The 16,341-nt window shown below is 41.8% G+C and overlaps 2 protein-coding genes across 2 annotated transcripts; one reads left to right on the forward strand and one right to left on the reverse strand.

The window, feature by feature from the left end:
* The first annotated feature begins 335 nt into the window (after nucleotides 1–335).
* On the forward strand, nucleotides 336–2,222 carry LOC130463216 (uncharacterized). The gene is made up of 2 exons (XM_056832283.1): nucleotides 336–868; nucleotides 956–2,222. The coding sequence occupies exons 1-2, from the start codon at nucleotides 336–338 to the stop codon at nucleotides 2,220–2,222; spliced, it is 1,800 nt and encodes a 599-aa protein (XP_056688261.1).
* A 3,660-nt stretch (nucleotides 2,223–5,882) lies between these two features.
* On the reverse strand, nucleotides 5,883–8,170 carry LOC130462403 (uncharacterized). The gene is made up of 3 exons (XM_056830553.1): nucleotides 7,450–8,170; nucleotides 6,902–7,359; nucleotides 5,883–6,817 (listed from the first exon to the last, which is right to left on the reverse strand). Exons 2-3 carry the CDS (start codon nucleotides 7,253–7,255, stop codon nucleotides 6,530–6,532), a joined length of 642 nt encoding a protein of 213 aa, XP_056686531.1. The 5' UTR covers nucleotides 7,256–7,359; nucleotides 7,450–8,170; the 3' UTR covers nucleotides 5,883–6,529.
* Between the last annotated feature and the right edge of the window lie 8,171 nt (nucleotides 8,171–16,341).

Below are 16,341 nucleotides of genomic sequence, written 5' to 3' on the forward strand. Positions count from 1 at the left end.
CTCCTCTGTGTCGTGTCTCTTTATTTGTGTCGTTGATTCTTTGCTTAGTTAGTGTCGATCCTAGCCGAAAGTCGCCCCCATACAAATTTTGGCATAAACAGTTTGGGGCCGTCTGTGGGGACATTAACTAGGTTTTACACAAAAGCACCCCTTTCACCATGACTACTGGAGAGATGACGATCGCAGAGATGAAAGCGGCTTACTAGAAAGCCCAAGCCGAGCTAGCCCAAGAGAGGGCATCCAATGAAACCCTCCAGAAAGAGCTCGAATCTGTGAAGAGCAACAAGCACCAGTCCCGCTACAAAGGTGGGAAGCCAAAAAAGCTAACGTTCGAGATGCCCGATGACTTTGAAGATGTGACCGACGATGAGGAGGAAACCCGTGAGGAAGAAGACAAAGAAGCTCCCGATCCGGTGACCCAACGCCTGAACAAGATGGATGCACGCATGACGAAGCACTATTCCCGCCTGATGAAGTTGATGACCAGGTTCCCCGGGGCACCTACACCAGTGGAGACCGAGCCGACCGACGGGTATGCAGCGTCGCCGTTCTGCGAAGCGATCGCTAGAGTGACAGTTCCGCACACACTCCGGCTCCCAACCTGGACCACCCTGTACGACGGGACATCCGACCCCTATAGGCACGTCAACTTCTACAAGCAGCGCATGTGGCAGATCGGGATTCCGCATGACCTAGTGGAACCTGTTATGTGCAAATCATTCAGCGGCACCCTAGATGGAGCAGCTTTGGAATGGCTCACGAACGTCCCTCCCAGATCCATCTCCTGTTTGTCCGATCTCATCAACGCCTTCTACCAACAATTCGCCATCAGTCGCCAGTTAGAAAAACAAACCAGTGATCTCTATCGGTTGGTTCAAGGGCCAACCGAGTCGGTACGCGATTATTTTAACCGTTTTAATTGTGAAAAAATTGGTATAAAAAATTGTGATGTCAGGACTGCTATTGAGGCGTTCAAGAGAGGCCTCATCCCCAATTCGGAGCTATACCGGGAAATAACCAAATACCCCTGTGCAACTTTCGAAGAGGTGCGATCAAGGGCCATCGCCCAGATGCGAATCGAAGACGACGAGGTTATCCGAACAGCATCTCAACGATCGATAGGGGGCAGCAGCGACAGAAGATCGTACACCCCAAGGAACAACAATTGGCGACACCAACCATATGTTCGGCAAAACCAGGTACAAAGTGTCAATCAGTATTATGATACTAACAATGTTTACAGGAACGAGCGGGTCGAATACCCTAACATCTCCGACTACGGCTTCAACGTCGACATTGGAGGTGTGGTGAACGCCCTTCAAAATGTAGGTGGAACAGTCAGATGGCCCCGGAAGAACGACGGACCGGACTCCATGAAGGACATGAGCAAATGGTGCGACTTCCACCGCGACAACGGACACACAACCGAGGAGTGCATCTCCCTCAGAAAGGAGGTCGCATACCTCCTGAAACGGGGGCATCTAAAGGAACTGTTGAGCGACAAGGGAAAAGAAACATTTTCCAAAGAGCAAACCACCCTGCCCGGCCCAACGACAAGCAGCGAGCGACCAGACCCACCACCATTCAATAAAGTGGTAAATGTTATTTTCGGTGGCTCAGATATTTGTGGACTAACCTCTTCTGCAGCTAAAAAAATTAACAGGGGAGAATCTGAGACCGTAGAAGAGGGACAAACCGAAGACGAGGTCACACTACACAGGTCCCTGACCGCAATGGCTATCACTTTCGACGATTCAGATTCTGTAGATACACAGCGGGAGCACCACGACGGGTTGGTAATATCGATCCCAATAGGGAACGCATTGATCAAAAGGATACTGGTCGACAACGGAAGCTCAACCAACGTACTGTTCTTGGAAGCACTACAAGAAATGGGATTAGAAGAGAAAAACATTGTAAGGAGATCAACAGTCCTGGTAGGGTTCAGTGGAGAAGCACTACGGACGGTAGGAGAGATATCGCTGCCTACATACGCAGAAGGCGTCAACATGATGACCAAGTTCAACGTCGTCGATTGTCCATCAGCATACAACGTCATCCTAGGACGACCATGGATCCACAAAATGAAGGCAGTGCCATCAACATATCACCAATCAATCAAGTTTCCAACCAAGTGGGGGGTCATGGAAATCAAAGGGCAGCAAAGAGATGCGAAGAAATGTTACGAGACAGCACTGAAACCATCCAAGTCACCCATCTAGCAATTACAGCCAGGGTCGACATCGGACGACCCCGACGACCAACAAATCGACGAGATAGTACTAGACCAGACAAAGCCAGACCAAGTCGTAAGGATCGGAGCCTCACTGCCTGACAACATCAAAAGTCAGATAATGTCGTTTCTAAGAGAAAACTCGGACTGTTTCGCTTGGTCGCACGAGGACATGACAGGAATCAGCCCAGACGTGATCACCCACAAGCTCAACGTCGACCCCAGCTTCAGACCGGTAAACAGAAACGACGTAAGTTCGTACCCGAAAGGAATAAAATCATAGACGAAGAAGTCCAAAACCTGATAGATTCAGGGAAGATCAGAGAGGTCAAATATCCAGACTGGTTAGCAAACGTCGTCGTCGTCAGTAAAAAGAACGGAAAATGGAGAGTCTGCATCGACTTCACAGATATCAACAAAGCTTGCCCCAAGGACCCATTCCCTCTGCCGCACATCGACGCCCTGGTCGACGCCACAGCCGGACACGAGCTACTCACATTCATGGACGCCTACTCAGGATACAACCAAATCCTTATGCACCCAGACGACCAGGAAAAAACATCTTTTGTAACGGATAGAGGAATTTATTGTTATAAAGTCATGCCTTTTGGTCTTAAAAATGCAGGTGCGACGTACCAAAGATTAGTCAACAGGATGTTTAAAGACCAACTCGGAGACACAATGGAGGTATACATTGACGACATGCTGGTGAAATCGAGGAAGGCTGACGATCACGTGGAACACTTACGACAATCCTTCGACATACTAAAAAAGTACGGTATGAAACTTAACCCGACTAAATGTTCTTTCGGAGTGTCCGCAGGAAAATTCTTAGGTTACATCGTCACCCAACGAGGAATCGAGGCCAGCCCCGACCAAGTGCGCGCGATCATCAACATTCAATCCCCCAGGAACATAAAAGAGGTACAGCGCTTGACAGGGAGAGTGGCGGCACTAAACCGTTTTATATCGCGGTCGTCGGACAAGTGTCGATTATTTTACGACGTCCTGCGCAAAAACAAGGGGTTTAACTGGTCCGACGACCACGAAGAAGCCCTGCAAAACCTCAAAAAATACATGATGTCGCCACCCCTCCTATCCAAGCCAAAAGAAGGAGAAGTCTTACAACTCTATTTAGCCGTTAGCTCGACGGCAGTCAGCGCGGTCCTAGCTCGAGAAGACGAAGCACAACAACTACCCATTTATTACATCAGTAAGTCACTACTGGAAGCAGCGACCAGGTATTCCTCCCTCGAAAAACTCGTTTTAGCACTCGTTACCGCAGCCAAAAAACTAAGGCATTATTTTGAAACTCACCAAATAGTGGTGATGACTAACTATCCAATCAAGTCTGTGATGCGTAGGCCAGAACTGACAGGTCGAATGGAGAAGTGGACAATGGCACTAGGAAGGTTCGACATCAAGTATCAACCAAGAACGGCTGTAAAATCGCAGGCCCTAGCAGATTTTGTGGCAGACTTCAGCCCCGACTTAGAGAGGATAGCAGACGACGAAGTCAAACTCATCAACAACATAGAAGGAATATGGACACTCTTCGTCGACGGCTCATCTAACTTTCGTGGTGCAGGTTTAGGCGTCGTACTGAAGTCACCACAAGGGGACATGATAGCACAGGCAATCTGCTGCGATTTCAAGGCAACTAACAACGAAGCAGAATACGAGGCGCTAATCGCCGGAATGACATTAGCTATGGAATTAGGGGCAAGCGGACTCAACATCTTCAGCGACTCACAACTAATCGTCAACCAGATTAACGGCGACTACGAAGCTAAAGACCTAAAAATGACCTTGTATCTCGAGAAAGCAAAAGAATTAACTTCCAAATTCAAACCCTTCTCCATCAAACAAATCCCAAGAGACCTAAACACGCAAGCCGACGCCCTTGCCAACCTAGGATCCGCACTCAGAAAATCACCATTCTCGACCATACCTCTAGTACACCTACTGTCGCCCGCCGTCGAAAAAGACATACCACAAGACGCCAGCCTCGTCCTATCAACCTTAAACACAGACAGTTGGACCAAACCCATCTTCGATTACCTAAAGCACGAAACTCTACCCGACGACAAGCTAGAAGCCAGAAAGATACTTTTCAAAGCTTCACGATATGTTATTTTGCAGGACGTACTATTTAAGCGATCAGCAAACGGAATGTTGATGCGATGTGCCGAAGAAATCGAATGGGAAATACTATTGAAACAATACCACGAAGGAGAATGCGGAGGACGCGAAGGAGGACGAAGCTTATCAACCAGAATCAAAAGAAATGGATACTATTGGCCAGCAATGCTTAAGGACGCCATGAGGTACGTATCCAAGTGCGACAAGTGCCAACGACACGCAGGTATGACACATAAACCATCCGAATTCTTGCATCCAACCCTAACTCCGTGGCCTTTCATGAAATGGGGGATGGACATCGTCGGCAAATTGCTCGTCGCCCCAGGACAAAAGGTCTTCATGTTAGCCCTAACAGATTATTTTTCCAAGTGGATAGAAGCAGGTGCATTCCAACAAGTAAGGGACAAAGAGGTATGCTCGTTCATATGGACTAACATAATATGCAGGTTCGGAATACCGTCACAAATCATCTGCGACAACGGATCACAATTCATCAGCGACAAGACAAGAGCTTTCTGCAAAACATGGAACATCGAGCTAAAGACGTCGACGCCCAGATACCCCCAAGCAAACGGACAGGCGGAATCCAGCAACAAAACGATCATCGCGTCGCTGAAAAAGCGGTTCGACGACAAGAAGGGGCGATGGGAAGAACTACCATCCATCCTATGGGCCAACAGGACGACGCCTAGGACGGCGACGGGACAGACTCCCTTCTCACTCGTTTACGGGTGCGAAGCAGTACTTCCCCCTGAAGTGACGCTTCCCAGTGCACGATATGGACTCATGACGCCGGAGCAAAACGACGTAGAACTCAGCGAAAACCTCGACAACACAGAAGATCTCAGGGAAGCAGCGTTGATAAGAATGGCGTCACAACAACAGATCGTGGCAAAATGCTTCAACAAAAATGTCAAAGTGAAAATGTTCAAAGAAGGAGATTGGGTACTGCGCAAAGTATTTCAAAACACGAAAGAAGTAAACGCAGGTAAATTAGCACCAGCTTGGGAAGGACCGTACTTGATCGACAAAATCGTCGGAAAGGGGGCATACAGACTCATTACCAAAGATGGCAAGTCGGTCCCCCGAAGCTGGAACGCAACACATCTTAAATTCTACCATTTTTGAAATCTCGTCGTAACCAATTTTATCAGTCATCGTATCGTCGTCTTTATTTTTCTTTATTGTTTTATTTTCGTTTAAAAACCATTAATGACTTAAGCATCGGAGGGCCGTTGGCATCCCCAACGGCCAATCCTCCTAGCGACCCATGTTTTCTTTTGCAGAATGCAAGACGCACGACGAATGACATCCATAAGCAACAACGTACGACTCACAACGAGATCGCGAGAGACAACGAACAAACAGCGCAGGTATGATTTTACACATCAGTCGATTCAATACTTATTACTTGCAAAGTATCTGCTACACGAAACTAAGACATCAAAACGCAACGGGATAACCATAAGGAACAAACGACTAAGGAAAAAAAAACAAACTTATCATACACGACGCGCGACCCCTAAGGCCACGACTTCCGAAATTCAAACACAAAACATTATCCAAACACCGCGTCGCCGCTACCGACGACGAATAAAAACATTCCAAACACGAAAACAAAACACAAGTCATCCAAACCACCTCGTCGTCGCCATCGACGACGAGTAAAGAAGTTCACAAACAAAACACAAAAACCAACAGAAATTCGAAAACTACAAACTATTACATCCCTTCTTCCTGAGTAAAGGCCACGGCTTCCTGCTCCGACTCCTGCTCTGGGGGCACGACTGGCACCTCCACCGACGCCACGTCCAACGTCTCGTCTTGAGAAACGACGACGAGGGCCTCCTCTTCGCACCCAACAGCTAAAACCTCCCCCTCTTGGTCCGGAACAGGCGCACTCACCACCAACAAAGCCGCATCCACCTCTGTCGCCTCAGTACTAGCAGTGTCAGCCGTCTTCGCTAACTCTTCCGGATCCACCACAGGCACCGACAGGTCAGCCATGGTACCGCCATTAGCCAGATAGTCGTCCACCTCCTTTTGACACGGCCAAAGGCTAGTCTCCCCAATCAAGCAGGAATACATCATCTGCGCCCGCGTCCTCCATATAGCGAGAGCCTCGACGTCCTTCGCCTCCTCCTGCAGGGCGTCTTACAAGCTCCTCAATCCATCCAACTCCTCCGTCGTCGAGGCCAGCTCTTCCTTCACTTTCTCCAGATCTTTAGCCACGTCGGCTAACTGCTTATCCTTACCTTTCAATTGATCACCCTTGGCCTTAACCACCGCAGCAAGGTCCACGACCTTCTTCTCAGCAGCTTTCCACTTCGCTTCCCACGACGCGGCCGCCTTCTTCGCCGTCGCTGTCAGCTGCCTCGCATTCGTCACCTCGTCGCACAGCAACGAACACTGCCTACGTACAGCCAAGGCAGCCTGCGACGCCTGCGCAAAACCAATGCCAAAACAGATTTACACAACACACATCTTTCGCAAACAAAAAAGAAGAATAAACTAAATAAAACTCACCCGCAGACTAAGCTCAGCGGCGTCCGACGCGACAGGAAGAGGATCCACCTCGTGATATCGTCGATACGTCGTAGGCAAGATCAAGCGATCAGCGAAAGGCCATATAACCGACGCCTCTTCATCACCCAAGAAGCTTGGGGGCAAAGTGATAACCGTATCCTCGACAGGATCCGTCTCGACATGACGCTTCTTGGCCGACGAAGTAGACACTTTACTAACGTCGACAGCAGCAGACGACGCCTTGAACGGTTGTGGAGGCGACGACGAAGCAATCGGATGAAAGCCTTCGGCTCCTATGACGACAGGCGTCTCGGCCGACGAACCTATCGCAGAAAACCGAGGTACGACCGTCATACCTCGTCCACCAGAAGTCGAGGACGACCTCAATCGCTTCCTTGCACGCTACTGAATCTCGCTCTGAGACATCCTCGACACAGGCCTAGACGACAGAGTATGCTCTACACCCAATACAAAAAATCAAGGTCAAACATTATCCAAAGCAAAAACAAAAATATATACAAACCCCGAAATAAACAAACGACAAATACCTGAGTTGTCAGCCATATCGCCTACTTCACCTTCGGCGGACGATGAGTTTGCCACTACCTCCTCAAGCAAATCCAACCTTTTCCGACGACGAGTCAGTTGACCTGATTCCTCGTCTATTTCCTCCTCCTCGGCGACGTCGCCTGACCGGTTCGCCTCCTGCTCGTCTAAAAACTCTCCGTCGCGACTAAAAGACCTATCCTCGACAGAATAACCCAAGAGCTTCCGATACTTATCCTCAGAATCAGCGTTCAACTCAGTCAACGACGACGCCTTGACAACTGCAAAACAAAACCAAGTAAGGCGACGTTCAGTAAAACGACGAGAAACAAAGATAAAATGAGACATTTACCTTCCGTCGTCCATCCCTCGACCAGAAACCGCCCTTTATCTCCCAGAGAATCTTTGCCTACAAAGACAAAACGACTCTGCCAACCCCTGTCGTTCACACCTAAACCAACACCTAGGTTCGTCTTCCCCTTCTTCGTAACCAAGGTACACCTACAACACTTCTGCAGTGCTAGGTCGTAAGTGTACATCAAGTCAGACAGGTCAAACGGCGTACGCCAGTTCGCAGTAACTCCGTGCACCACCGTGAAAACCCGCCATATCTGGGGCATCAACTGACCCGGGCTCAAATGGAAAACCTCGATAAAGGACCTAACTAGAGGAGTGAAAGGAAATTTGAAGCCAATTGTGAACGGATACTCATACATAACCACATACCCCTCTGGACAGTCAAAGGCTTCCTCATCCGAGCCGGGAATCTTCACCTCCGCCGACGGCGGCAAACCAGCAAGTTCAACAAAAGCCGCCGGATCCACCACAGTAGAGTATATCGGATTAAGGGACTTAACCCGAGTGGAACCCGACTCCCCCTTTCCTCTCGCTACAACCGAATTAGATCTACCCATCTCACTTACAAAAATCTACAAGAAAATCGAAAAAGAAAGCAAATTTTACCTGAAATCGAACAAACTCAGTGCGAAAATCGACTTCGCTTTCTCCCTCTTCTCTCTCCTGCTTTCGGATCTAGAAATTTTTTGAAAAAACTTGGTGTGAAGAACTTTATTGCATGTCGTGAATTGGTATTTATTACTCTGAAATTCTGAACGGTTTTATCCCACGAATTAGGCAGTTGGAGACGGTTTTTTAAATTTGAATTGTTTCTTTTGCTCTGTGTGACTCCGCAAATTCACAATTGGGGGCAAACTGTTATCCCACTTTTTGGACTAACGACATAACCGTTATAACGTTTGATCATGTCGTGTCAGCCAGGTCCTGTCGTGTCGCAGGTAAACACAGCTCCAGGGAGATACGTCCGACGTAGCATCGTACGACGAGGCATAAACGACGAAGTGTTAGGTTATGATTCATATGACAGTTCATAAATCATGCGGAAAAACCATAAAGCCAGGAAACATATTATTTACACATAATCATTTAGCATAGTTTAGATGCATACTCTTTGTTGCGTGCCTTCCCTAGCTGCGCCCGAACCGAACAAGAACAAGTCTTTAGGACTCCAAGTGTCGTCCCTCCGTAGATAGTCCACAGCACGTCCGGATCCGCCTTAAGATTGACCAACTAGAATCGCCTTTAAGGTTCTAATATTTTCGGTTGGGTAGGCAAGAATATTGGCTGATTTTTCTGCTTAAAAATCTTAGTTTTGAATACTTAAAACTTTTTTTTTTTTTTTATATAAATAATGACCCCTAGGCCTTTATTTATAGAGTTATGGAAAAGGAATCGCAATCCTAGTAGGATACGAATTAATTGAAATTAGAATCCTACATGAATTCTATTTAATTAATTTATCTAATTAGGAATAGGAATTTAATCACACACTAACTCTTGCAGTTTTAGGAATCTCGCATGAGCACAAACTCACACACACACACGGCAGCCACAAGGGCTGCCCATGCGCATGCGAGCAGCAGCCCATGCAGCGCGGCCCACGCATCCGTGGCCTTGGTGCGCGCTGGGCTTGTGGCGTGCGTGCTTGCTGGGCGATGGCCCGGCTTCGTGCTGGGCCTTCGTCCGGCAGGCCTCGTCCGATGCTAATTCGTACGATACGCTTCCGATTAAATTTCCATTTCCGGAATCTATTTCCGATACGAACAATATTTAATATTTCCGATTCCGGAATTAATTTCCGTTTCGAACAAATATTTAATATTTCCGTTTCCGGAATTATTTTCCGATTCCGGTAATATTTCCGATTCTGACAATATTTCCGTTTCCGGCAATATTTCCGATTCTGGTAATATTTCCATTTCCAATAATATTTTCCGATACGTACCATGTTTCCGTTTCCGGCAACATCTACGACTTGGATAATATTCATATTTCCGATACGATCCATATTTCCGTTTCCGGCAATATCATCGTTTCCGGAGTATTCATTTCTTGCCTGTGACGATCTTAGCTCCCACTGAAACCAAGATCCGTCGGTTCCGAATATTCATAGATGGAGTATTTAATGCCATTAAATACTTGATCCGTTTACGTACTATTTGTGTGACCCTACGGGTTCAGTCAAGAGTAAGCTGTGGATTAATATCATTAATTCCACTTGAACTGAAGCGGCCTCTAGCTAGGCATTCAGCTCACTTGATCTCACTGAATTATTAACTTGTTAATTAATACTGAACCGCATTTATTAGACTTTAACATAGAATGCATACTTGGACCAAGGGCATTATTTCCTTCAGTCTCCCACTTGTCCTTAGGGACAAGTGTGCATTTCCTAATTCCTTTGTCGCTCGATGCTTGCTCTTGAACATAAGGTAAGAGTTGTCATCCTTATTATGTCCAGAGGTGTTCCTCGGTTTCAGAGTTCAACTGATCAAATAAACAGATAATCATAGCCTATGATTCATCCGAGCACGGCCATGCATTTCACAGTTTCTAGCTCTCCGAGTGGCCTTGTACAACTTTTAAGCATCTCTTCCCGATTTATGGGAGGACAATCCCAATCTTGCGATCTTGAGATTAGACTTCGTTTGATAGGTGATTACCTGAGCGTTGCCTTTATAGCCTCCTTTTACGGTGCGACGGTTGGTCAACGTCAAGGCAACCAGTTCTCAAACAAGTAATCTCAAATCACTCAGGTATTGAGGATTTAGTGTCTAATAATTTAATGAAATTTACTTATGACAGACTTTCATCTCTTACAGTAAAGTTTCATAGGTCTTGTCCGATACTAGTCTTCCCAAAGTAAGTATCTATGCAAATGATTATGACATTGCCATGTCCACATAGTTCAAGAAACAGAACTACTAGTCATCTTGCATTCTAATCGTCTAACGTTTTCTATGCGTCCAATTTTATAGAAAACTCCGATTAGGGACCATTTTCAACCTTTGACATTCAAGTTCACTTGATAGACATTTCTTAGTCACAGGACTGGTCCTGACAGTCTATCTTGAATATATCGTCAAATTTGAAGGGACTCATCATTTAATACTAAACCAAGATTAAATGGAATATGAAAATACATTTCATATATGATAAATGTTCAACCCAAATGTTTTATAACCATGGGCCTCAAACCCATCTTCTAAAACAATTCATGGAATTCAAAGCTATGCTTGATTTCCAGTGCTACAACGTGAGTGTTGCTTCTCACTTGTTGCATAGGTTTAGTTATCATGCTTTGCCAATCTCAATATCCTTTTCATCGAATGTTCTTCGAGATATGATGATAAGATCTTTTCGAGTTTGTTTATTATGTGATCTAGTCTTTCTTACTTCGATGGTGGTTTTACTCATTTTGCAATGAAGAACCATCAAGATAGCAGACGTTTTTCTTGCTTCAAGAGTGGTTCTACGCATTTTTCAATGAAGAACCATCAAGCCAGCAGATAGGTGATCTACCCAAGTTCAGTGAAGAACTTTAAACAACCCTGTTTTATTGCTTCTTAGGCAATAATTACTTTTACTTCAACTGTATAGGTTGCTAGTGATGCTTTGTTTGGATTTACCTATCCAGGCAGTTCATAGATATGTGGAAGATTCTCCAACTATATCTTGGAACATAGAAATTATTATTTTAATTTCCCACGCAACAACTCATGGTCTCCAACCCATGTTGCCATTTCAAAACACGATGCTCTATAGCTCGTCCTTATCAATGGTTAACTCCAAAGGGTCTTGCTTGATCCTTTGCCAGTGTTTATGCGTGTAGCATCAATATTTAGCATATCTTTATTTCCTTGAATCAAGAACTATTCCTATGTACCTTTTCAAGTACCATAAGTATTCTTGATCTCAATCTAGTTGATCTTCACTTAGATCAATAGAGATTGGTATATGTTCGTCATGCCTAAAGTCATACGATACGTTTTTGGCGATCCTCATATTATATCATACATGATAAATTCTTTTGCAGAATAATTCCCAATTGAATTCTATTCATGTAACTTTAGCTTATCTAGTTTCAGTAGATACTAAATTCAGCTAAATTCTTTGACATATAATATAGGTTAAGAATCTTATTTAGATCCTTTGATGTTTAACTTAGTAAATGCTTATACATAGTTCAAACATCTTTTACTTAGATTTATTCACATGGGTCGAATATTTCCAATGGAGACTTTCGTGTTTGATTTAGTAAATGCCATTACTTAATCCAAAACAATATCATAAGATCTTTGTAAATAGATCTTAATACCCAGTATGTACTAAGTTTCGCCATGGTCCATCATTGATGAATAATTTCAAATCTAAGTAATTAGCATTTGAATGTTATTTCACAATAGAGAGATATGTGTGTGATACACATAGGACCAAATAAGTTTTTATGTACTCCCACTAAACTTCTTATACATCTATAAGAATCATGTATATTTTATGAAACTAAAATGCTTATTAGCTTCACTTAAAATACAGTTCCAATTCCCAATTGCTTGCTTAAATCTGTACTTAGATTTTATAAGCTAGCTTTCCTTTTCAAGCATTTATTTGGATCCACAAATTCTATGACATGCCATGTACATATTATATTCCAACATTTGATTGAGGAATACGTTTTGTCATCCAATTGCCATATGTACCAATATGCAATTATTGCTTGAATTATAGACTTAAGCATTACGATTTTGCATGAGGTTTCAACACAATCCACGTCATGAATTTGCTTGTAACCTTTAGCAACTAATCTAGCTTTGCGTGTGAACACAATTTCATGTTTGATGGTTTTTATCTTTAAAACAAACCTTGCAACCAATAGGTGTGAAACTATTCTTGCAAATCAACAAAATTTCAATTTTGTCATCAAAACATTGAGTATGTTTTATGGCCTCTAACCATTTAAAACATTTAGTCTATATATGGCCTCTAACCATTTTAGGGAATCTGGGTTTTGTCATAGCTTTCTTACAAGTCACAAACTCATTAATCTACATGATAACAGTTTGACTGCAAGTTGTAGGTTTCTTCACTATTTAATAGAAGAATCTCATAGTTTCAGTGACTTGAATTCTATGCCTACTTGGGTATAGAACATCAAACAATAGAATATCAATAGCCACTTGAAAGTCCTTTGAATATTCTGTTCTCCTTGAAGCACTTGTGAAGTCTTCTAAGAGATGTCTATTCTTTAAAGCCACTTCTAAAGTCCTTAAAGAATAAGTTCGGATTTTCTGAAGAACTTCGAAAAACCTTCGGAATGTCCGTTTATGTTTGTTGTTCGCCTCGAAGACTTTCGAGGTCTATTTTCTCCCACTTGTCATTTTGGAAACGAATCTCCAAAAGGACATTATTTCGAGCAAACAAACATTATGTTCTCAAAAATTCGTGGTAGAAACAATACCCTCGTGTCTCATTTGAATAAATCACAATGAAACATATATCTAGACTTGGGCCTTAGTTTGTTGAATAACAAACACTAAGCTCCCACTGAGTTTAGCAACTCTTTAGATATATATATAATTGAAAAGATATCCTGAAATTACTTTTCAATAGCTTTGACGAATTTGGTTTAGTTTGGTGGTAGTTGAGCATTTTGTTTTAGAAATTATAGGAAAAGTCTTTATGATCCATCATTGATCGAATCAAGTACTAATTGACTTCGATTATTCCAACTAAGATATGCCATATCTTAAGGACCTAGATTGTGAAATTACAACACACAATCATTGATGATCATATTTGGTCTCAAGTAATCATCAACATGATCTAACCTAGATCTTTATGATTTCTTGCCAAGTGGATTTTATACTTCTGAATCTTTGAACTAGCCAAACAGATTCAACTTATATCACATTTGAGTAAATAAACCTATATTCACTCAAATCCATGTGAAATAATAAAGTCATAAAACCTTTCTTTAGCTTTGAACTCTATCGTCTAGGCGTTCTAACAATAGTTCATATTCTTTGTTACTTTCAACAAGTAAGACTAGCTTGTCTTAAGTTGATCTAGAAATCAACCAACTTTCAAAAGTCCATCAAAATAGAGCTTTTGAATGTTAACTTGTTGATATGGTCTAAGCAACAATGCCAAAGATTAGTGGAACTCAAATCAAGAAGTTGATTTGAACCTAGTAAAGTTCTTTAAAGAGTTGTTTGTTTTAATCAAGCATATTGACTCAACCTGTAATTGACCATTTCATTCAAATAAACAAACAAACATTGTTTTTGTTTTTCTTGAATGTGAGTCTTTCTGTGTTTGAAACAGAAATTTAGGTATGCTGATTATGGAACAAAATAGCCATTAAGTTCCAGCCTTTGAAAGGACTTAAAACAAACTTAGATGACCCTACAACTAATGTAGCATTGCCATGCTTCATTTCCCACTTGTAGGTCATTAGTGTATCCTAGCTTCCATCGTTTGAGTTATTACCGAAGTAAGAACCTCAAGCGGTATATGATACCAAGGAAGTTTGATTGCTAGGTCACTTCTCTTTAAATATAAACTTATAGGTAGAAACGGAATCGTAATTCCTTTCATTTGTTCCTTTGTTTTCCTATTTCTTGTACCCTTTCTTATAGTCTTAAGAATTGAATTCTTTAGTGTTGACTTTTATACTTTGTTAGACATGTTCAATGTCACCAACAAGGTTCTTTACCATTTTAATTTATGTTGAATATTTTGTTTCAACTAGATGATCTTACCAGAAGCTTCTAAAGTTCTCTAAGCATCGATCTATTCGAATGTCTAGGGACTAGACTCATTCGAGAATTAAATGGACAAAGATATTAGGTTGTTAACCATTGGTAAAGCTGAGCGTATTAAACTCAATGCTTTATGATCTCAAAACTACAGTGTATTTTGAATTCACAAGCACCAATTGGTTTGCCATTCGATTTTGACGTTCGAAAACAACCATAAAAGTCGCTATAAGAAACGTACATTTTAAATTGCTCACTTTCTCTCATTTCCGTGAATCGTTCTTGGATTCACTACCAATCGAGGAAATTTACTGTTACCTTTCTAAAAGGATTTATTGCAGTGCAAGATATTTAATTATAAACAATAATTAAAACATACATTGAAGCATGCAAAGTTTAAACATTTATCATGAATAATAACTTGAAATTAAAGCAACCATGCAATTCAAACAAGTTATTAGCATTTTATTCGATTTTATTGTTCCGGCAGGTGTGAATAAAATGATTCCAAGACCCTAAAACCATTGAAGAATTAAGCACAGTTTGTCGACTCAATTCTAAAACATTTTAGGTAAGCAAAAGCCTTTTGCTAATAGTCTAAAAACTACTCTTGGTTGATAGGTACGTCTAAGAACTTGTTAGGTAAGCCTATCGATTTTGCCACGACATAAAAGGACTCCTTACTTATATCGTTGAGTTTCACCAAAACTAACATGTACTCACAATTATTTGTGTACCTTGCCCCTTAAGGACCAATAAGTAACACCTCGCTGAGCGAAAACTATTACTAGATTGATGTAAAGGATATCCAAGCAAGTGTATATTTTGGCATGGCACCTTTTAACTCAATTTTTAAGTTTGGAACTTAAGGCTCTTACTATGTTGGTTAGATTTTAAGTGAACTAAAATCCTTAATCATGCAACATAATCAAGCTTTTGATCTCATGCATTTTAAGACATATTTAAAACAATAAATAACTTAAAACATGCATAAGATATTTGTGATCTAGTATGGCCCGACTTCATCTTGAAGCTTTGACTTCAAAGTCCGTCTTGAAAATCTCCGTGGGAGGCACCATTTTCTTCAAATAGGATAAGCTATAACTAATTACAACTATTTGATGGTTCGCAGACCATATTTGAATTGAAAAATAACTTTGGTACTTTAGACCAATTACATTCAAATTAATGGTACGCAGACCATATTTTCTATCCTATTTGGGCCATACTAGTCACTTCATAACCTGCAAAACAGTACATATACAATATATACCATTCACCCATTCATTATCATGAATGGCCCACATAGCTGGTTAGTAAAACACATTATGCATCACGTAAACATTTGCAGCAATTAATCAAGGGCACCAATAATCTACCAATTATTCAGTCCTTATTAATTCTAATCAAGTTGTTTTAACCTTAAGGATTTGTAGACCTAATCAAGAGTTTATGACTAAAAAATGCTCCCACTTAAACCAATAAATTCATATGCTTTACCAATTTTAAACATAAAAATGTATTTCTAGTCTAACCGGAAACATACAAATTTAATTAAAATTTAAAGCTCATATAAATTTATAATTGAATCCAAAAATTTAATTTAATTTCAGTCGTATTTAAATTAATTCATGATTTTAATTTTAGTAAAATAATTAGAATAAATAACATTTATTATAATTATAATATTCAAAATTAAAATCCAAGAAAATAATTCAAATTATTAATTTTAAAATTAATTAAAATTACGTGAACTGAAATTTTCAAATTAAACATTCA

This window comes from Spinacia oleracea, chromosome 6 (genome assembly GCF_020520425.1).
Source record: "Spinacia oleracea cultivar Varoflay chromosome 6, BTI_SOV_V1, whole genome shotgun sequence".
NCBI classification, from domain to species: Eukaryota; Viridiplantae; Streptophyta; class Magnoliopsida; order Caryophyllales; family Amaranthaceae; genus Spinacia; species Spinacia oleracea.

Excerpts from the sequence above, each read along its gene's own strand:
- LOC130463216 (XM_056832283.1), top strand. The coding sequence starts at position 336 with ATGCCCGATGACTTTGAAGATGTGACCGACGATGAGGAGGAAACCCGT. Across the intron at positions 869-955 it reads CAAACCAGTGATCTCTATCG|GACTGCTATTGAGGCGTTCA; the intron begins GTTGGTTCAAGG and ends TTGTGATGTCAG.
- LOC130462403 (XM_056830553.1), bottom strand. The coding sequence starts at position 7,255 with ATGACGGTCGTACCTCGGTTTTCTGCGATAGGTTCGTCGGCCGAGACG. Across the intron at positions 6,818-6,901 it reads CCGCTGAGCTTAGTCTGCGG|GCGTCGCAGGCTGCCTTGGC; the intron begins GTGAGTTTTATT and ends GGTTTTGCGCAG.